Raw genomic sequence first — 22,171 nt, forward strand, 5'->3', positions numbered from 1 at the left:
TAGGCTCACTGCTCACACCTTTCCATCATCTGATACCGGATCCTCATGAAAAAATGTCTCTTTCTCATGGGGATAGCTCACAAAGCAGAGTTTTAAACAACATGTCAGAAGACTAGGCTCTCAGAAGTGATCAAAATGGTTTGGCTAAAGGGTAAGTGTCCAAATGTCCTCCCGTCTTAAACATTTTATTTTGGATTGTGGGGTGAAATCCTGACAGTGAGTCGTTTAGCAGATGCTGGTCTACAGCCTGGGCTTTGAAGTGCAGTAGTAAAAAGTACAGCTCTTATGTGATACAGCCTGTTTATAGGTACAGTGAAGCTTGTCTGCAGCCGTATGCAGATGTGCCATATGCAGTTAAAACAGTCACAGTATATACACTGCCATATGTCCTCTTCTCAGGTTTGCTTCACTGTTGTCAAGCTGTACTGAACCAGTGTTTGTGTGTAGTTGTGGGGTACTACTTTAACAAAGCCAAATACTAACGAAGAGGAACTATCCATCATAAATTAGTCCTTCAGGCTGAGTTAGTGTGCTAATTGATCAGGAATTCATAAACTGGTAGGATACTAGTATAATCCTGTTCTGAGTCCGAAGCTGTTGCATTAATGTTAGTAATGTAGTAATATGTAGTAAAAGGTAATAATAGCTTGTGTTCAGCAGTGCTGTGCACAACAAAAAGCACTGTTTGCATTTGCATTTGGAGGATGCTCACCATGTTATCCGAGAGTCCCTTTTCCAACCCTGTGCTTGATCCTGCTGGCTTGATCTCCACGGAAGAAGCACATGTGAATCAAATGTGTGGTTCTTTGGCATGAAATCGGGTCTCCTCTTTCCTTGGACAGTCTGTTGTCCTGACAAGGCTGAAGGAGAAGGCAACAGAAATAACAAGCCATTTTCCTTTCTTGCTCTCAGCAGAAGCAACTCCTAGAATTTGGCAGCTGGAAGAAGGAGGTGCTGCTCGTTTTCAGCCCCAGCTGCGGGTCAAAGAGCAGAGCTTTGTAGCCCAAGCTTCATCATAGTGAAGTAGGAGCCTGCTCCTGGAGACTGTAGGAAGACACAGCAGAAAAGGCACTGGAGTCAGAGTTCTGTTAAGGAAAAATATTTTTATCTGTAAATGGGAGAATAGTGGGTGAGGAGAAGGGAACAGTTCAGTAGTGATGCTTTGGGATACAGGGGAGCGTTTGATCATCTCTCTTAATGTCTTATTCTCATTCCCTGTTCTTTGAACCTCACAACTTTCTCTCTTTTTGGCATCAAATTCAGATTTCTGTGCGCTAATGGCACTGAGCAATTCTCAGACCCTCTTGTTTCTGTATTCTGATCTTTTTTTTTTTTTCTTTCACCCCTCTTACTCCCTCATCTTTCAATGATGCCAGCTTCTCTTTTTTTCACCTGAGGTTGTCAGTCATCATCCGCTTGCTCTGAGTTGTTTACAGGCTGTCTCCTCTCAAAATTTTGACCTCTGGAGGACTTTGAGTTCTACAAGGCATCTAATTGTTCCTAAAGCTGAAACTCAGTTGGAAACCTTTCTGGGTCCGGCACAAGAAGGATTTGAACTTGTATGCAAATGCATTTTGTGCTTGGGATCTAAGTACTTATCTCCATTGCTGTAACATGTTCTAGGAAAGGACTTCATTGAACTAGATGCTACACAAATGCACGCCAAAAAGCATTCCCCCTTCCCAAAGGAGTATATTGTCTCTTTATAGCATGTTGTTTTATTGATACGTGATCTGCCTTGCTTGCTTGTTGCCTGCATCTGTCTCTTGTTTACACTATTGTGTCTGAAAGATAAGGATCAGATTAATAGAGACTCCCTAAAAAGCGAAGGAGAATTAAGTCTGTTCTAATAAATGGTGGAGAGGGGGAGGGTAAGCGACAAATGTGAGCAAATGAAGAATTCTTGGCATGTACATTGCAAAAGGGACATGGACTTTTATCTTGACAGTGCATAAGTATGCAAAACTCTTTCGTTGTTCTGAAATGCAACAGAAGGATCCACAAATCTGTAGGAGACCCTGGTTCAGCAAGTGCAAACACCCATGATCTGACACTTTGCAAGCACCTGCTGTACCAGCATGGACCCGTGTGTTGTTTCTGCAAGGGCTGGGGCTGGGTGTGCAGGAGCGATTTGCAAATCTGCAGGGAATTCTGATCCATTGCAAGCTTCATATCTACAGTCTTCACTATCTCTATGGTGAAGTGTCCTTAAAAGGTGCTTTTGAGACCTCACAAACTGTTTCAGGAGACCCCAAAATGTCACAGCTAATCTCTGATTTCATTAAAAGCAAAACGTAAATGAATGGAAAATATTCTTAACCTAGAAACTGAATGCTGAAGTCTAGTTACATACTAAAAACTGTAAGTTCTTCTTCATTATACATAGCTCTTAAAAACTAAAAGCATAAAACAATACTCCCAACCTAAGCAGCTGAATAAATACTCTTCTTACTGATTTTCATTTAAGAAGTAAATATAAAGATTTAATGGAGTATTATGTGATTTTATACATGCCCTTTATGTCCAGGGTTCTGAAAATTATTTCCAAATTATTAGATTTCAAAAAAGGGTAAGGTATCAGTAGTAAAGTCTGATAAAAAACAAAGTTAATTATATGTACCTTGGCTTATTTGTGAGACCAAGTTCCAGTAGTGTATATGACTTTTAGATAACTGTTTTCTTTTGTGCCTAAAACGTTAGGCAGTGTGTAGCTACTTTAGATCAGTATATTTTCTCTACAGTTTTCAAATTCTTGTGCTGGGGAAACAAAAGATGTCTTAGGAAAGCATAAATGGAAAATCAGACTCTTTCCCTGGTGGTCATCTTGAACTTACTGTATTGCAGGTTTAAAAAGCCAACTGGATTTGGGCAAATTACGCTAGTGTATTGACTGCCTTGATTTTTGAATTGAGTGATGTAATATGCCTGTTCAGCAGTGAAATTTGAATGTGAAGATGACCTTGTAGGTCTGTTGATTTTGATATATACAAGAGTCAACATTGTTAGTAAACTTCTTACCATATTATTTTAGGGAAGAAAGAGTAGAAATTGTTGTTACGAGCGGAAGCTAAGGGATAGGACAATACTTGCTGATGGAGACTTAGAAATGGGGAGCACCGCAAAGCGGCTCAGAGCCCTCTGTTCCAGCTGTTTATGAAGCTGTTGAGAACAGAGTTGCTTGTGAGGGAGAGGGACAGCAGCTTCCTTTGGAGTGCTGTCTGCCAGTGATGTCTATTGCCTTAAATGAAATCTTGATCCTTCAGAGAGATCTAAGGAAGAAGTTGCATTTGGCTAATTGGAGAGCATGCTCTCCACATCACTAACGGGGGGTCCTGTGTGTTGCAGCGTAACGAGGCGAAGGCAGGCAGGTTCATATTGCTTCCCTGTCCGCTGAGGCCTGAGCAAGGCTGACCTGTCAGGGGTGGTTTATGGCTTCCCCATAACTTTCTCCAGCAAGTACTTTATTGAGCAGTACTTTATTGAGCAGTACTTTGAAAGGGCAGCTGGGGCCGTAAAATAAGTGGCATGTATAGTGGGCTTGCAGGGCTTTAAAATGTTTTAGAAAAGCAGCTAATTATAGCACTACTATTTTCTTAAATAGAAGAAAAACTTGAAGTAACCCCTGAGCTATTTAGATTTGCTTTCTTAATGTCACTCGGTTTAATCCTATGTGGTACCCTCTTTTTCCCTTTGTGTAGCAAGGTGTGCTACGTGAAAGAGGAAATGCAAGATATTTGCAGCCTACAAAAGTACTGCATGGAACAGTCTACTAAGTGATAGCCAGCTTTCTAAATTATCAATAAATACAATTTGATTTTTAAATGGGAGAGTTGCATAGCTCTTGCCATCTGTCTTTTCAGTTTGCTTAAGAGTATTGTCTGTTACAAGTTAAAATAAGCTTAATCTTCCTGGGTACCGGCTGTCAAGGGTCTTTATTGTCATAATCTTCAATAACAACGAGGCTGTGCTGGTATCAGTCTCGTATCTGACCAAGGCAGATGGCAGTGTGTTCCAGCATGCCAGTGTCATTGGCATACTGGTGCTATCATTGTAGCTACTGTATGTCAGCATTGGCGTGGAGGGCTTATTCTGGGGTAAAGGGAAGGTTAGTTAGGGAAAGAATCAAGTGTGGATGTGGATGTGTGTGAGAAGAAAAGCAGTTAAGAATATTAGGGCAAGCACCCTCAGTGATTACTCAGCTCTTAAAAAAAAAATAGAGCCACTAAGAAGAAAAAGTGCCAAATATCTGGTATTTCAGGATTCAGCAATGTTGGCCAAGAATCAGGTATTTGCATCAAATCTCTTTCTTTGTGTTCAAGAAGTTTAATACTGCCATTTACAGTACTACATTCACTGCATCTAGTATGTTAAACTAGTTCTTACTGGTTCTTCTAGCTATAGCTAAAATAAGTAAAGATCCAACACTAGTGATTTTCTGTGTGAAGTCCTTGCAGATTTGTGACCATTATTTGTGATGATAAGTTTTATTTATAACAAGGCTTTGCTCAATCTAACAGCAGCCTGGAGCATATTTGATTAACTATGCTTGTTTTATGACCTGGAGATGAGTGCTGCCACTCCCTTCTCCTCCCCTGGTGCATCAAGAGCCTTCTTTAATTTTGCTCTGTGTCAGTAAAAAGCCAACATGTGAAGACAACGGAAGCACCCCAGACATCATCCTTCGCAGGGACAACCCCTTCATGACACATTACCAAGGGAAGGATTCTGGTTCAGAAGATGAAGCGGCCAGCAGAGTTCCTGATTTAGAAAAGGATGACTTTGCCACCCGGAGAGCCAGAATGAATCAACCCAAACACATAGTTCCGTTTAATTCCTTTTCAATTGGACCCTATACAAGTAAAGATAAAGGTAAACTGGAAGACGTTAAAAAGCCATTGCAGATGGAAAAGCAGGAACATGCAAGGTGTGCATTCATGGTCTTTTTCTTTCTATTACAATGCTTTATTTCACACGGCTTACTGCTGTGTAGGACTAAAGCAGTCTTGGCTGCAAAAAACTTAGAGGGTAAAGTAAATGCAAATGTTTTATCATAAAGTGAACAAAAAAAGAGATGTAGATTACACACTGTAATTTTTTGTTAGAGTATTAGGACCAGGAGCTTAAATTGACTATGAGTGTAAATAACAAAAATGTCTAGTCTTTATGTTATCTAAGCTCATGAGGCAGCTCATGGGCATAAGTAGTGGAGAATAAACTTAGAAAATATGTTTCGCATCTCAGCTCTTTTGCTGAGCATTTTCAATGCACATTTTTGGATGCATTTTTTTTAATCTAATGCCATTCTTCTAATACCAGCAGAAAGCATGGACTTAGTCTTTAGTTAATGCACTGAATATATATACCTGCTATGCTGCACCAAATTGTGTTGCGCATAGTCCTAATGTTTCATATATATAACATTGTTTTTGGAAATGGAGGATGGCTTACAAAGTTTCAGCCTACGAAATCTCTTCTGTCTTCAGTTCAGTGATACAGACCTTTAAGAAGTTGCTGAACACACATATCTGCTAGGCACATATCTTCTTCAGAAAACAAGTATATTTATTTTATTTGTGCAAAGAGAAGTGATCCTAAACCCACTATATACACATTACAGTGGACCTTAACTGTACTGATACATTCAGAAAACTTCTCTTAATATACGTAGCTCTTTTTAGTAATGCAAAATGTGCCTTTCAACTGCTGGTAATTTGATTATATAAACATTTTCTAATGACTAGTTTGGCAGGGGATCTGAAGAGCACATAATCAAATTTTAATATTCTAATGCTATTGACATGACTCTAAGATCAAAGAAATTCTGTAGTATGTTTGCAAGCAAGACTTGAATTCACTTTGCTAATAATATGAAAATGAGATATTTGTAACTATTTACAAGAAAGCTTATTGCAGAAATGCTGAATACAGTACTAAAAAATTTTTCTTGCTTGAGCTAGGAGTAGAAGTCATGTGATGAAGTGGTCTCAATAGTGCATGAGTGGGGTAGCATAAATGAGAGGTTTCAACTTCAAATGGTTATATGTTTACTTCCTAAAATTAATGTAAAATTAATCTGCTTATGAAATCAGTTTTATCTTCTTGTGCTCTGAACCTCTTCTATTGACGCTGATTTATCATTGCTCCCTCGAAATATCTTTTCTTGCTGAACTTGAATGTGCATTAAATTAGAAGACGACGGGTGCACATGGCATCAGCAAGGCAAATAGTGACAAGCAAAGAGAACCCACTTCTGCAAACTGAGAAGACGGAGTCAGAGGAGGAACAGCAGGTGAAAGTGCCTGATACTGAGAGAGATGATTTGGCTAAACGGCAATCTCAAAGTACCCTTCCTCAGCTACAAGAAGATGTGATTTTTGTGAATGCCTCTATAACAAAAGCAGATCTGGAGACCGGGAAAAGATTGAAACTGTCAGGGGAGCCCAGGTATGGTTTCTGCCCATGGACAGGATTGGCACCCTAGGAAGCATGTTTAGTGTGTCACAATCCACTGTGTGTGCTTGTGGTTTTAAACTCGAAGAATGCCTTGATGACAACCAGTCCTTACCGGTTCAAATTTTCAGGAGGACTCCAAAATCTGTGCAGGGATGCTATCTATCTGTCATGAAATGAAAGTGTGTCCATCATTTAGAACTACTGTAGTAGTTTCATGGTCACTTCCCTGGTGGACACTCTTAATGTTGTATTAGAAAGGTCCCTCTTGTCTTGTGGATCAACCTGCTTTGAAGCTACTCTAAGTTGAATAGCGCAAAGGTCCGTGTGGCACCACTAACTCAGTAGCACTGTGCTGCTGCTAACCCAGCTATCTTCAGGACTTGGGGCATTATACCTTGGGGGTATTAACTGAGGATCAGCATCTCTTTGCATTAATGTGGCTATACAGCTTTTGAGTCCTGAGCTAATATATCTGCATGGCATTGTACTCCAGTGGTGAGTAAATACACCAGCACTGTTTGTCACTGCAGCAAGAGTTTCAAGAGCTTTGTTGTATGGTGTAGACATGCTCTTATTGTAAACTAAACCTCTGCAAAGGGAGCCAGTATAAAAAAGTTATTCTAAGCTATTTCCCTATGGAGGTGGGCTATAATGTATGCAGGTGATTTGTGACTCCAGTAGGAAAGGATACAACTCCTAACCTTCCTGTTTAGGTGCATGCCATTTTCCAATTAAAGGTGGTCATCTGTTCAGGCATTCTTCTAACAATGTGGTTACTGTGTGTAATTTTAGCTCTAATACAAACCGTCAAAACTCAATCATTCTCTGGTCTCAAAGATATTAGTACTCTCTCCATTACTTTTGAGGTGATTTATTAAAATCAAGGTTCAGTCCCCTTGGTTTCGGATAAGTGAGTTGCCCTTCCTGGTGCTCTCATGCCCATGAGAAGGTGGGTGTGCTGGTGCTTGTGCAGTCCCATGTAATGCATGGCCCAGGTCTACGTGAGCAGATAAGGGAACTATGGCTTTGTTAGGGTGAAGAACTGATTCGGGAGTGGGTCATATACTACATTCCTTCCCCTAAGGAATGGCTTCCATGGATGTGCTCCCAGAGTTTCCCCAACAGGTCTGCAGTATCTTCAGATTTTATCTGTCATTTGGGCCTCAGTATACCACAGCTGTTTGTCCCTGTGCCCTTGAATTTTAAAATAAAAACCCTCCAAAACCTTAGGAGAATTTAATTTGCTTTATTCTGGGGTCTCATTTTGGGGGGGATTCTTTTATTCTTCATTCATACTAGTGAAGAAGATTTCAAATGTCCCAGTGACACTCTGCCACCAGCTGAAATCACGGTGAAAGCAGCAGCCCATGATGATTTTGCTGTCCGCAAAGCCAGAGCAAACAAAAAGGCTGGTAGCCCCAAGCAGAAGTTTGTGCATTTTGGGCCAGTAACTGAGATTGATCAACAGAGATGGGACAAGCTCATTATTGGCAGAGCTTCATCCAAGAGTGGAACAGAAGAGGAAAGCAAGAAAGATGGTGTGGAGAATCACTCTGGTGTTGAAAGCTGTCCTTCAGCCACTGTCGGCAGTCTTGGGTTTGCTGAACGCAGTGGTGAAGTATCTAAGCCACAGAATGAGTCCAGGTATTTGGTGTGGTTTAGGAAGCGCTGCTGAGCTGGAAATGAGACCTGTTCTTGCCCGATGCTGATCTGCATGGGGGTGGACTGCAGCATAGACCTAAGAGCTGTTTACACGCACGGCCTTGTTCAGAAGACATCTGACACCTTCCCAGTATCTTAACATGTTTAGGAGTACGCAAAACAACGCTGTGCAAAGGTCTTGTGAGAGCTTGCCTCAGAATTTCTGATGAGCGGTGAAATCACTGGTATCTCAGAGTCTGAGCTGTCGTTCAAGCTTTTTCTGCTTCTTGAATTCCAGCGGCTTTGCTCTGCCTGCATTCAGCACAGTAGGAATTTGTCCTTCAGCTTGCTGGCCTTACTGATGTTCAAAAAATGCTTTCTTCAAACCTAATGGATTTACTTTCTTTTTGAAGATGTAATGCTCAAACCAAGGTGTATTGGTGCTCTGTGTTTCTGGCATTTATCTGGAGGAGAGTTACAGCTCTGGGAAGTTAACATAATAACAGAGCTTACATTTATTTGGCTTTTCTTTAATCGCTTAGTCTGTGGCTGTAGCAAGAATTTTTAATGAATGCTTTTAGCAAGCAATTCATGCAGTTAAGTTTGCGTGTTTATAAAACATTTGCAAACTGAGTTGGAGGACTCCTCTTCTTACCTTTCATTTGACCTGAGAATGTTTTGTCTGTCTTGCCCCTCCTCTCAATCGCATCGCTAGTGAGGTAGCCAAGTCAGGTACAGATGACTCTTGCAGGAGAATGCTATCACCTGTCCCGGCTTTTGGCATCATCTCTGGGAAACAAACCCTGTGCAGTTTGAACAAACGGCAAGAAAGCACCGAGGAAGACTGCATCGGGCATCTACCAGACATTGAGAGAGATGATATGTTGGTTAGAAGGATGGGAACTTTTCAGAGGCGTACTACTAGCCCTGTTCCCATACATTGTCCTCCCCTCTCAGTAGCTCCTCATCTGCTGCAGCAGCAGCAAGGAGAGGCAGTAGCTCGTGAGAAGGATTTGAAGACTCCACGGGAAGCAGAAAGGTCAGAGAACAGAAACAGATCCCTCTGAACCTCATGCCTGGTTTGTGTGTGGTGTTAGCTTGGACCAGTCAGCAATGTTGTCCCATTCTTTACATGGCCTTTAAAGATGTGTTTTACTCATTCATCATGGCATGTGTTCTGTTTTATGAAATTACTTACAAGAATGTATCCTATGAACATAAAACAGTCTGTTTTCTTTAATAATATTTAAGTACTTCAGTTGTTAATTGCTGTTCAGCATGAAAACAGTCTTTCATCTTTTGGGGGGATTTCTTTTGCAATCCATGGTGCTTTGTCCAGATTTTTATTCCGGCTTCCAAGTGAGTAATTCCTTGCATACATTTTTACGCAATCCCCAACTTCTAACGCATCACCTATATAAGTGTGGCATTCAACACAGTTTCCTCTTGCTCTCACTCCCTGCGCTGTAGCCAAAGATGCCTAGTTGTCCATCACTCTGCAACTGTGTTTTGAGTAACAGTACTCCACGTTGCCTCAGCAGCCGCTTGCCTTCGGGCTGCACAAGTGAGCATTATCATGGAACAGTGTCACTTGTCTCTCTGAGCAGTACTGTCACACGAGAAGAGAGCCAAGAACAGCTTGAAATCCCTCTGCAGCAGAGCGGTGGAACAGAAAACAAAGTGAAATTTCCAGACCCACAAAGAGATGACATGTTGGCCAGAAGAACTGGAGCTTTCCTAAAACAGCCTGAGCCCAGTGTTAAGCAGTTCCTTCCCATGCCATTTTCAAAGCAGCAGAATAAGCAGGGCAAAGCTGGAGAAGTTGAGAAGAAAGCTACGAGGTAAGAAGGTTGTGCTTCTGTCTTTCCCATGCAGCTGGCCCTGTGGGCTCTTTGTCAGGATCTCTTGATCTGGAAGAGTTGCTGTTGGCCCAGCAGCTGTTTCTGCCGTACTTGTCCTTGATTCTGTGCTGCCTTTCTGCTCAAAAGAAGGCAATGCAGAGTTTCTGGCTCTTTTGGTAGAGCCGTGTAAAGACTCAGAGCAGAGCTCTACCAGATGCAGAATTCTAACCGTGTGGAAAGGGATATGCATAGCAGCAAGACTGTGTTACATTTGCAGAGGTTTCTGGTTAAATGTGAGCTAACCATTACAAATGTTTCCAGCTAGAAATAGAGGTGCTAGATACGGTAGGTTAGATGCTTGTCTATCGCTTAGCTGGTGCCAGTGACTTTCAAACAGGAAACCTAGAGATCCTGAGATCCCTCCTGATAACGCTCAGTGTCTTTCTAAGCACCTTTGTTCAGATGCGTGAGGCTGTGTGGGGAAGTTGGCGGTTTAAGCCTTTGAACAGAGTTATTGTTGGCTGGTTGAGCCACGTGCAAGCAGGAGTGGAAAGGTTCTTATTCATCAGCCTCTTCAAAGTACGTGAGGAGAAGGATATGCATGTGCCTGTGCATACAGATGAAAAAGTAGTGTACAGTTCAGCCACGAGAAGAAAAACTGTCATCTACCGTAGAATTGAACAGTGGTTTGGTGTTGAGGAGACCTTAAGTTGAATAGCTTAGTTAAAATATGTACTTAATACTTCAGTCTTTGGTGGTGTGCAGGACAGTTTGTGTTTCAGACTTAGAGGAAGGGAAGTACAAGCATTTGACTCTATTAAAATTATGTTTTGTGCACCTGCCTCACTTAGCTTTTTATCTATCAGCTATTTGGGTTTGTGAGGATTTTTTTATTAACTTACCATTACGCTTTTCATTATGTATATGTGATTTTTCAAATGTTGCTTAATACATCTCTTTGCACTGCTGCCTTTGGCTCACTCAGGCCTGAAAAATGTCCACAAGTCTGCATTAATAGCTCTGGAAAACCTATAGCACAACCGCCGCCAGAAGAGCAGCAAGGGCAGGAAGAATGCAATCTCCCTCCTGCAGGACAAGACGAGACTATCTGTACTGCCCAAGTGGGTGAAGGTAGCCTTAATGAAGTCCACCTTGGTCAAACATCTAAGCTTCAGGAGGTTCCTGAGGAAAACAAAATGGAAACATTGTCATCCAAGGATGAGCGTCTGCAAACGTGAGCTCTCTATGGTGTGAATCACACAGCTTGTATGCCCCTCTGTGCACAGTTCAGAATTCAGATTGTGCATTGCCTGGTGTGTTTTCAGTCCAGACTAAAATACTGTATGTCATTAATACACTTTTTAGAAACAAACAGAATAGTTGTGTAATGTATTTTCTTTTGAAATATTTGAAATTTTGAAATGAAACCTAATTGAAAGGAAATACTTGATTACAGTGTGTATGCTGAATCGCAAAAAAGGTTTATGAATAGCAGAGGTTCAACTGGACTTTGCTCTTTGAGATGTGCATCTTGCTTCTCCATGATTAGAAGATGTTGCAGTGTCGACTTTTGTACTTGATGTTCTTTTATGATAAATTCCAGATACAAATATGTGGTTTGCATGGCTCTAAACAAGACTGTCACTTTAGTGAATGACACTGACTTGTGTATTACCAGTACCTTTTTTCAGCTACACCCTCCCTCAAAAAAAAAAAAAAAAAAAAAAACCACAAGAACCAAAAAAAAAAAAGGAAAACCTGTTGCTCACTTTCTGCCTATAATATTTGTCTCTTCCATGCTTCAGTAATGGTGATTCTGAGCACTGCTGTGGAATGTAACTGTTAAGTTTTGTCTCTATTCATCGCATGTGTGGCACTTAATGTGAATGTTAATATATTGTCTATTTTCAATAACTATTTTCTACACCCATGTTAGGTAGACTTCAGCAGATTTTTATAATGGGGGCATTAGTATGGGGTCAGGGAGGGATGGGTGGTGTTCTTACGTAGTTTGACCTCCAGATGATTTAGGTAAGTCTTGTTTGCTGAATCCATAATCCCTGAACAGTATGGTTCTTTTTTGGTCAGCTTTACTAGTACAGGTTGGATGGTCAAGTGACAGTTACCCAAATGTATAGGTCCAGTTGCAATTACTACTTAATGTATTTATCAACGCTCTAATTTTATATTTGGTCTTGTAGATTCGGCCCCAGAACTGCTGTGTCTGATGACGCAGAGTAAGTTGTCCTGTGTTCACAAGATTCTATTTTAAACAACTTACACTGCATGCTTTCCTGTCTTTCTACTAATTTAAAATGCAGTTGATGCCTCATTATTATTTTGCAGTGTTCCAGCAAATAAATTTTTCAGAAAAGCACTGAAAAATGGAATGCAATATGGCTTACATTGCAGCAAAAATAATTTTTATATAAAAGCCCATGAAAACTGAGCGTAACACTAATGTCCAGCTGTTGCTTAAAGTATTGTTTCCTCTTTTTTTTCCTTTCTTTTCTTTTGTTTTTCTTCTGAATTTCCATTGCCTCTAATCAGCTACAGGTAAAGAGAGTTGGGTTGAATCTGGGCTGGATGTTGACGAAAAAAATGAAGTATGACCTATACAGGAAGAAAAAAGGAATCCTAAAGTAAAATGAAATCTGTTGTGATCTTCAGAATAATTACCAGGAAAATACATATTCAGCTGTTCCTTTATTGTCTTTTAAAAACTTTTTCTTGAATCCCTTCTAGGTTGAGTTTAATTTAATAATGTACTAAACTTCCTGGTTTTTTAAGCTCTCCACCTCGATGCTTTACTTTTGGCAGAAGGAGTAGGACTGTGACATGTATTGCACTCAAACATATTTTAATTGTGTGTGTATGCATGTAAACTGTACTTCAGAATAGTATGCATTTAGAAAGCTCTGTGAAAGTATTAGCTATTCTTACAAAGTGCAGGCATTTAGAAGCAAAGAAATAGTTGGGAACTACCCACATAAGAATATCCTTCTTCCTTTCATAGAAATGCACATGACCTTCTCTGTCTCCCAGATTAAATCACAAAATAGAAACAGCGTGGAGCATTTTTTTGTAACAAGTATATACATAGACTCACATACAATTTTTCACCCTAATTTTTCCTCTAATGATAAAGGCTAGAATCATGAACTGAATATTCTTTACAAGATCTGTAATACCCTTATGCTGAGAAAAGCCTGTGTCCTCTGACCACAGAGTAAATGTGATAATTTTCAAGCAGCAGAAATCTGTTCAATCAAATGAAGAGATAAGATAAAAAGGACATAACAACACAGAAGTATTATACTTAACAGTGGAAACTTCCCTGCCATTTCAGAAAGCCTACCTATCTGATTGATTTGTTCATTTGTTTTCCCACATTTTTGCATGTCTGTATTAAATGCAAACCTGAGAGAAGGTACATGGAGATGCCTTCAACGAGGCATTGCAATGCGTTTGGTTGTATAATGTGAGAGTAGCAAAGATTAATAAATCGTATTGTTTATTCCACATTGATTCTGATTTTGTTTTAAAAGGCAAAACAATAAATATTCAAGCCTCGTTGTCATCCTTTCCAGATGTGCCCCAGTTTCAGAGCAACTATTTTCCTAAACTGTCTTTTAAGTTCTTATAAAAGTAAGATTGTGTTTTTTCTTGTGAAGAGGAAGTACTTACGAAGAATCTAATAAAATTTGTCTCCCAAGTAGGAAAAATAAATTGAACTGACATTTAAAATGCTTCCAAAATGTTTGTCAAGTCTCCTTTGAAAACTCTGTAACTTGAATTCAGTCTTAGACTAGGTGCTGTTTATTCCAGCAGGAAAACTAGAAAGTTCTTTACTAGACTGACAAAGTTCCCTTCACTGGTCAGTGAATGCTACATACTGTCATCAGCGCTAGTCTGTCTCAAGGTCCACAAAAGGCAATACTTAGTGTGTTGCTGATGATCATCCCCATTCCCATCTCCCGAAAAGATGGTAGTGTGACAGTCTAGTGTGAGTTTAGGCTTATGCTTTATACTTTAAGCCTGACAAGCAAATAATAGTGAGCTGAGATTTTTGAGTATTTGTTTACTAGAGTCTGATTCTTTAGCCAGCCTGTCACTTTTTATGCTTTGTTGGGGTTTCTTAAGTGTTAGTGTGCCTGTAAAATGGTAATGCAGCCGCATAATAAATGCCTTGCATAAGGATTTGTAACATATTCTCATAAAAAGAAGTTTTTTACCATATTTCTCACTTTCAGATTAAATAGTCTGAATACTCAAGTCCTTGAGGAATTTTTTTATCCAACACTGGTTCAGACCTTTTTTTTAAAAAAGAATTGCTGCATGATATCACTGACAAGAACAACTGTAATTTGTGAGAATAAAGTAGTGTAACTTAAAAATCACATAATCCCAAAGATTTAGCCCTCCAAAATGTTGGTGTACGCGGGTTTTTTTCCCAGATCTTTGTTAGAACAGCAGGTCTGGTACACTGGTCAGTAGAAAGGCCTCTTGCTTCCAGACAGAGTTTGGGTACAATCCCCAGAGCTTTGCTAATGGCAGAAAATTCATGAACATGAATTCGGTACAGTTTCATCTCCCCCATCTACGTGCATGCTGTGTGCCTGCTGGCCCAGCGCATGGTTGAAGGAAAGAGTAAATCTTGTTTTGTTCATGCAGGTGTTTGTTAGTGATGGGCTGGAGCCATTTGTAGTTTATATAAGAAAGAAATAGGATGAAATTATGTGGGACTTAAAGTGAAAGTGTCTTTTGGCAGAAGCTCAGAGTTTTGGCCTCTTTGATTCTTTCCTAAGGATGAACTTGACAGGCAGAGAAGTCGCTGTAGACCTTTCAGTTGGCCTTGTCCATGTATTCAGGAAAGTAGGTGGTTCTCCTTAATGGTTACTACATGGTGGTCAGAGCAGAGCACAGTGCTTTGAGATGTGACTCCTTCAGATTGCTCTCCTGGGAAGATACATTTGCGCAATAACATGTTGCTGCAGAGTTGATGTTTGAACCTACCTCGTTGCTTATCCATGGCAATGAAGGCCCAGCAGCAGGAGGTGGTAACTAGAGTAGAAGGTGCACGTGGGGTCGTAGCGTGTAGTTTGATTCCTGGCCTAGGCTGAAGCCCTTTCCAGAGTACGTTTTTATTGCATTGTTAATAGCCATAAAACCTTTGGGTTTGCTGTCTGTGTGCACCCTGAGAGACCCAAGTGAATGCAGGGAATAAATACTAGCCTTTCATTAGGACATCAGGGGACTCTTGGTAGAAAGTATTTTTATTTTCCCTATCCCAAATGGCAGAGGGTGAGTACTCGTGCGCTCTACTAGAACCAGCTACCACCATTTCAGGTCTTCTGTTTTCTTCTACTGTGTGTGAATGAAAAATTCTCTGATAACGAGGGAACGGTGCAAGAAAGGAGCCAGTAGGCCACAAGGTGGCAAATACTTAACACTAAAGGCTTTTCCTAGTGTGAGTTTCAAAAGCTCTTAAATTGGAATCAACCCTTCCAGGGTGGCTTTGTTACAAGTTATGAATCTCCCAACCTACCTCACCAGTCTTCAAAATATGACTGATGTTTAAATGTTCCTTGGTAGGTGATATGCCTTCAGTTTTAAAAACAACAAAACTTGCCATCTCTTTAGGTTCTGTTATTTAGGAGTGCTCCAATCCAATCCTGAGCAATGCAACCCTTAAACTACCCACAGAGAAATCCAAATTAGTGTACTCCTCAGCACTCTGTGTAAGGGGTGAAGCACAGTAATATGCTAACCTCACTGTTCATGCTTAAAGGCGATAGGATGTGTGTTCTGTCCTTCATTTCTGAGTAAATACCTACTAACAGGGTGGGATCTGTGCATGTCCTTTTCCATCCACTGTCCAGACCTTTCAGTTTTCCACTGAGAGTCGTTCATTCACATCTTTGCTTGCCTGAATACAAATGTTGGCTAAATATATAAACGCACAGCTTTCTGTGTCTCTTCACTTTGATTACTGTGGACACAGTCACCTACAATTTTATCTTCATTGGGTGCTTCTCCTGCTAGTTGGCTCTCTGGCTCACCTAAAGCTACAGACGATCGTTTGAAGACTGCTGTGAAATCACTTCATGTGGAACTGCATGGCTTTTTTTTTTTTTTCCTGCTTTTTGCTTTTAATGGCACAACTGAGGTCAATTTTTACTAATAATAGGTAGTAGGGGGGGAGTAGTAAGTACGTTATCTTCGTGTGAAGGTCTTTATATAATATGAATGTATGTGTAATATCAAACCATGAACTTTTTGTCCTTTAACTCTGCAAAGGTCAGGGACAGAAATAGAATGTGTAGAAAGAAACTGTTTTGTCCTGAACGTCAGCTTGTCCTTGTTAGGTTAGCTGTATTAATAAGTTGGTGCTGATAGCATTGAGTTTCTTCGAGGCGAGGCGGGGAGGGGAGCGGAGGAAGTACCGTCCTGTTTGCGCTGCGTGTACTTCTCTGGGCAGGCTCTCCCTGGTTTTGTAGCAACAGCATTCAGCCAGCCATGCTGCCCCTAATATACTTCTCAAGCCTCTCTTGTTTTACGCTGAAATGGAAACTTCTGTCTATGGTGTTAATTGGAGGGGTCTTTAAAACTCACTGGGAAACAAATTTTCAGAAAGTAAAGTGTTCTGAACTCTGCTCTGAATAGAACGATTTTAATCAGAGCTGTTGATGGAGGTGTAATGTTAGTAAAGCTTCTTAGTGAGAGGCAAAGTTGCAGTCAACTAACAAAAACAAGAGAAAGTTGAGGAGTATAATGCCTGAAGTACTACGTGGGAGCTGTAGGGATGCTAACTGGTCCTTCTAGGGGACTACTGCTTTTGGGAGCTTCGTAACAGTGCAGCTGTCTGATTCTGCTGTAGCACCCTCACGTGGCTTTAGCTGTAACAAGCTGAAGGAATATAAGCCTCTAAACAACGCTGCACTTCTTATTTCCCTCTTGCTTAGGAGTATGAGCATGTTTGACATGAGATGCGAAGAAGAAGCTGTGACTCAGCCTCATAGCAAAGCTCGCCATGAGAAACTGCAGAACGTACACAACCAGCTGAAAGAGGATGAGACCAGATGGCAAGATGTGAGTATGCAACATTGTCTGCAGTGCTGGCATTGAGGCCAGCTAGCTAGGCAAAAAAGTGTAACTTGCTAAATCTACAGGAGCTTTTTATCCCTTCCCCGCCCTCCCCCCCCCCCCCCCCCAAAAAATGGATTGCTGCTAAAAACATAGAAGTTCATAATTTGATGTGAATTACAGAATACAAGGTCTTCTGGTGCCTCTTCCTGTGATTAAACTGTGATTAGGTAAAAATGGAAGCAGAACAGCTTCTAACTGCTGATTTCTCTAACTTTTATAATTAGTAAATGTCCACAGTGACAAAATACAAGACTAAGCAGGACAGCGAATAAATAGGTTGGACTTGGCTTTAATAAACTTGCATAGATACAGAAAATGCTAACATTTTGCATCTTGTTCAAACAAACAAATTGCCCTTCAAGTTAGCTACACCTTGCTTGGGTTACAAGTCCTTTCCAAGCCCTCTTTCCTCAATGTTTTTTTTAAGCTGTCCTGGCATTTGACCTTATCTTCAGCAAATTAGTAAGGACAGAAAAGCATGATTTGCAGGTAAGTTAGTATCAGGAGTTTTGGTATCAATCCTGTTCATTCCTAAAGACTGATTTTAAATAAGGAATTTGGGGCATATTTTTCTAATTAAAAAAAAAAAAAACAACCACCCACAAAACACACATCTCTTCAAGCAGCTAGTACAGTAATTTCCCATTTTAAGGCCAGCTACTGTGAAACATCTCAGAGAGGTTTTTGGTAGAAAATTCAAGGAAAAGTCAAAAGAACAGTATATACAACTAAGAAATAACTTTTCGTAGTAGAACAATGCAGGATTTCAGCTGAGAGGTCTGTATGTGTGGGAAGCCGTAATTTCCCAGCAGAGATAAGAATGAGTCCAAAGGCATTCAAGAGGTTTGAGAACTCTTTGCTGTAGAATGGAAAACCCTCTGAGTTAAAATGTGTAAGTTTTCCAGGATCTCAGCGCCTTCTACACTGAACTAAAAGTTCTGAAGAGCCACTAAAAATGCCTTTACTGGAATGTCCTTGGTATTCAAAGGGCTTTATGGAGACGACACGGCATTCGTGGTCGGATATTTTTTATATGCCCATGCTGTAAATTTGCCAACAATTAACAGTTTCATGGCGCTTTTTTTATTAATGTTATTCTAAAGCATCAGAGCTGGAAAAGATAAACTTGTCTGTTTTTTAACTACAAAAAGAGGAGTGCTTATGTTATGAAATTTGCTAATGAAAAACTAGTTTCCAAACAATAGGCAATAGTGGGAGTAGCTGAATAAAGAAATGCTTTGGTACTTCAGTAAGAATAATTAGTAACTGAGGAAAATGAAAAGCCTATGTTTCAAGAAGGGGATTATAGACTGATATACGTAGGTCATGTGAAGAAATACTTTAGTGAGCATTCCCTTGAGTGTAACGTCAGTAATTTGTGGTTTTAATCTAAATTAAAAGTGACAAGGTTTGTTCCTGGGTTTAATAAAAAAAAAGTTATGCTTGCAATACCTTCTGCTGTTTACCAGTAAAAATGCAATTAAAATATTTGGAAAACCATGTAATTAATTAAATAGCCTTTGAATTGTGTACAGAATCTCTGGTTTTTATTAAAACCAGAATTTGTTAGAGTGTATGAAATATAATGTGTATACTAATCTCCTGATGTTGTAAAGTTAATAACAAATGTGCCCCTACAGTTTCCTAGGAAGTTTTTTTTCTTTGCAGAAGTTATGCAGAGGTTATTTTTTACAGGCAAAATTTTTTTCCTTTACTAGTTGGTTACAAAGAAATTTTACCGCTTAGGAAACTTCTTTACTGTAATACTTTTGCTGTGAAAAAGATCTTGTCTCTGTACCCTCCAGAACTTGTGAATTCATAACCCAAGCAGGATGCAAGACATAGATGCCCATAACAGGTATCTCCTGTGACTTTCTAGTGTCAGGCTGGTTTTGCAAGAATGGTAAAGAACCAGAATCAGTGGATCTTCTGGACAATTTTGGGCAGGCAAGCAGATTCCAAAAAGAGTAAGATCATTACTTCAACAAGGACGTATCTATATAGCTAGACACAAACCATAAGCTTTTTGCTCTGTCATGTCTCACACCAACCAGGTGTGAGCCACTTTAGTCCCTAACCTGTGTTGCCTAGATCTGGGTCCAAAATATTGGAGGGTGCCCATGAGGAAGAATTTAAGTTTGGATGCTGCACTGGATTTTTCTATCAAAAAAAAAAAAAAGCATGGGTCAACCATGCTTGCATGTAGTCAACTGATAGCATGGACAACGTATGGGACTATCAGCTCTCCAAGACAGACTATCAGTGTGGCTGTAGTTCATGGTGAAATGACGTCCCTTCCTCCAATGCACTCCTGTCTCCCACACATCTGATTATTAAAATTCTTTACAAAACAGTTTTTCTACTTCATCTTCCTGGGGAATCAGGTTTTGTCCCTAATGTTGGCACAAGTGAAAATGGGTGCCCTGACTGGTCCTTTTAGGCCAAAGTTCCTGGTGTTATTACCTAGCATGCTTCTGCGACACTACAAAGCCAAAAAGAAAATATACCAGTGGAGCTATGAAATCCTTACTGGATCCTGCTGTTAGGAGAAGAATCACTCGGGCAACATCTTCATTTTATGGTATAATCTCCTTTTCTCTTTAAAATAGACATCGCTGCCTGCAGGTGATGGGAGCCTGGTCCACAGCCAGGAACAAGCATTGCAAAGCAGCTGGCTGGGTTCATTGGTTTCTGTGGCCAGTTTTTAGCTATTTGCAACTCTGCATTCAGGTGCCTTCCTTCTCTCGCAGGACCTGGCTCGGTGGAAGAGTCGTCGAAGGAGCGCTTCACAGGATTTAATAAAAAAAGAAGCTGAGAGAAAGAAAATGGAAAGGTTATTGTCTGGAGACGGAACAAATGAGCGCAGAAAAAGCATCAAAACCTACCGAGAAATTGTGGAAGAGAAGTACGTGGTTTTACTGAAGTGCAGTGGCATGTCTGAAAATGCTGTGTGCTCCATAGGTGATAGGTAACTGTGGGCAGCCGTGCCTGCAGGCCTGGGGTGAGGGAAAGGGAAGGATGTTGTTGGAGCAGAGGGAATAGGAGTGATTTCCAGCACTAATTTTAATGCAGTGGTCTCTCTTGTGTTGTCTCCCTTGCAGAGAGAGAAGAGAGCGTGAGCTTCATGAAGCATACAAGAATGCAAAGTCACAGGAGGAGGCTGAGAGCATCCTCCAGCAGTACATCGAAAGATTCACTATCAGTGAAGCTGTCCTTGAGCGTTTGCAGATGCCAAAAATTCTGGAAAGGAGCCATTCAGTGGAGCCAAATTCCCCACTGAAAGACCCAAATCCTCTGAGATATTTAAGGCAACAGTCGCTCCCTGCTCCAAAATTCACTGCCACCATTGAAGCAACTATTGTTCCCACCGCTGAACTAGAGCCCAGCGGTTCGACGGGCCGCACATCTCCCAGCAAAAGCGTTGTCTCCAAGGCTGTGCCTATGCTGACACCCAAGCCTTACTCACAACCCAAAAATACACAGGAAGTTTTGAAGAACTTTAAGGTAGGATACGTTGCACTCCCCAAAGTCAATCAGGAGGCAAAAAGATCCTGACTAAATCATCTGAACATATAAATGTTTAATGCAATTATGTAGAAAACGGTGGCAGCATTCTGATGTTATAAAACTCAACTTTGTGCTCTGTGCTGCCCAGTCTAGTAGTCTCTTCTTGGTTACCAACCTTCTTAGAAACTTGACCTGTTCAGACTGGAATATTTGTGCTGGTCATTTTTCCTCAGGCTAAATTTGTTTGGGGAAAGACAGGGACAGGGGGGCCTCTAAGAAAAAAGCAAGGCATTTTCTGAGAAAGAGGTTAGGAAAGAGTACGTTGTCATGGTTTTTTGTTTTTAAACAAAGGGAAGGGGCAGGGAGCATGGAGGCCCTGGCTTTTGGAGAAAGACCTGAACTGGCTTTTGTGTCAGGGGTCTGATTTTTGCCATACCCAAATAAGTCTGTCCCATTCAGCCAAGTCATAAGCCTTTGAAACCCTGCAGTGTGCATGTATTCAGTGTGGAGAGTCCCTACTCCTTCAGAGTCAAGAGCCAGCTTGCCCAAAGATACTCTCTGTCCTAAACATGCTTCTCACCAGGGATGAATGGGGAAAGCTGCTTCACTGGCATAAAGAGGGGATATCGGCTGTCCCTGCAGATTTAGGGAAACAGATTGGTACTGGGGCAGCGGTGGTACTGGGGATTGCTGGTGAGAGAGGGGGGCGACTGCATTGGGTTGCAAGGACTGCGCAGAGATTATGGGAATAAAAGAAGTAAGAGATCTTCAATGAAAGCAGGGCTGCCTGAAATAAGGAGCCAGCTATGAGATTTGGGGGGGAAGGGGATAGGAGAAGAGATGAAACTGGGATATGAAACCTGAGGAGTATATCTTTGGGCTGTGTGGGTGTGCAGAACAGGAGTAAGATACTGAACCAATGATGGAGAAAGCAAAGAACTGGGATGTGTTAGAGAGAACAGGCCAGAATAAGTCAAGTTTGAAGAAATCTGCTTCTCACAGTGCCTGTACCAAAACTGGAGCTTCCCTAAGTCTCATTGTAGCCTTGTTGTAAGCAGCGTAAAGCCTACTGGCATGGGTGCCCCCAGCCTATAGGGTTTGGGTCCCCTCATGTCTGCCATTGCTATATAATACTTTGCTAGTGGCACGCAAGGGTCCCTGCAGCCCTGCTGATGTCCCAGTAGCATTGCTACCATGTATATTCAGGTTGGTTATTTTTTAAAAAATAAGTCAGCTTTGTATAGCTAGTGAAAAAGCATGTTGTGATGTCTGTAATTTCTTGAAATCTGTCCCAGGTCTTGTGGAAACCCCCCCACCATGTTTCCTAGTTGAAATGTGAAGCTGGTAATTCCTATTTCTCATATACCTCAGTTGGTATTCCCCTACAGTTTACATTTTAGACATCAGTGAATCACGGATCTTTGGTTTTTTTCTGATCCATGCCATTTTTTCCTCAGAGGACCAAGATGTATGTGTGTATCACCTTCATGTTAATGCTTATATAGTTCACGTATGTGGGGAGAAACTAACCCACAGATGTTTCTACCCCCCACCGACCACCACAAAAAGTCTGTCTAGAT

The 22,171-nt window shown here is 40.8% G+C and overlaps 1 protein-coding gene across 1 annotated transcript in view; it reads left to right on the forward strand.

Moving 5' to 3' along the window:
• LIMCH1 (LIM and calponin homology domains 1) overlaps nt 1-22,171 on the forward strand; it is a 182,747-nt gene that overhangs the window by 124,707 nt on the left and 35,869 nt on the right. The window contains exons 10-19 of the mRNA XM_059818246.1: nt 4,634-4,924; nt 6,190-6,444; nt 7,753-8,097; nt 8,810-9,133; nt 9,702-9,935; nt 10,921-11,169; nt 12,137-12,172; nt 16,901-17,027; nt 19,835-19,989; nt 20,186-20,588. Of these exons, the coding sequence (XP_059674229.1) occupies nt 4,634-4,924; nt 6,190-6,444; nt 7,753-8,097; nt 8,810-9,133; nt 9,702-9,935; nt 10,921-11,169; nt 12,137-12,172; nt 16,901-17,027; nt 19,835-19,989; nt 20,186-20,588 (2,419 nt within the window). The remainder of the gene's footprint in view (nt 1-4,633; nt 4,925-6,189; nt 6,445-7,752; nt 8,098-8,809; nt 9,134-9,701; nt 9,936-10,920; nt 11,170-12,136; nt 12,173-16,900; nt 17,028-19,834; nt 19,990-20,185; nt 20,589-22,171) is intronic.

Source organism: Gavia stellata, chromosome 5, assembly GCF_030936135.1.
Source record: "Gavia stellata isolate bGavSte3 chromosome 5, bGavSte3.hap2, whole genome shotgun sequence".
Classification (NCBI taxonomy): Eukaryota; Metazoa; Chordata; class Aves; order Gaviiformes; family Gaviidae; genus Gavia; species Gavia stellata.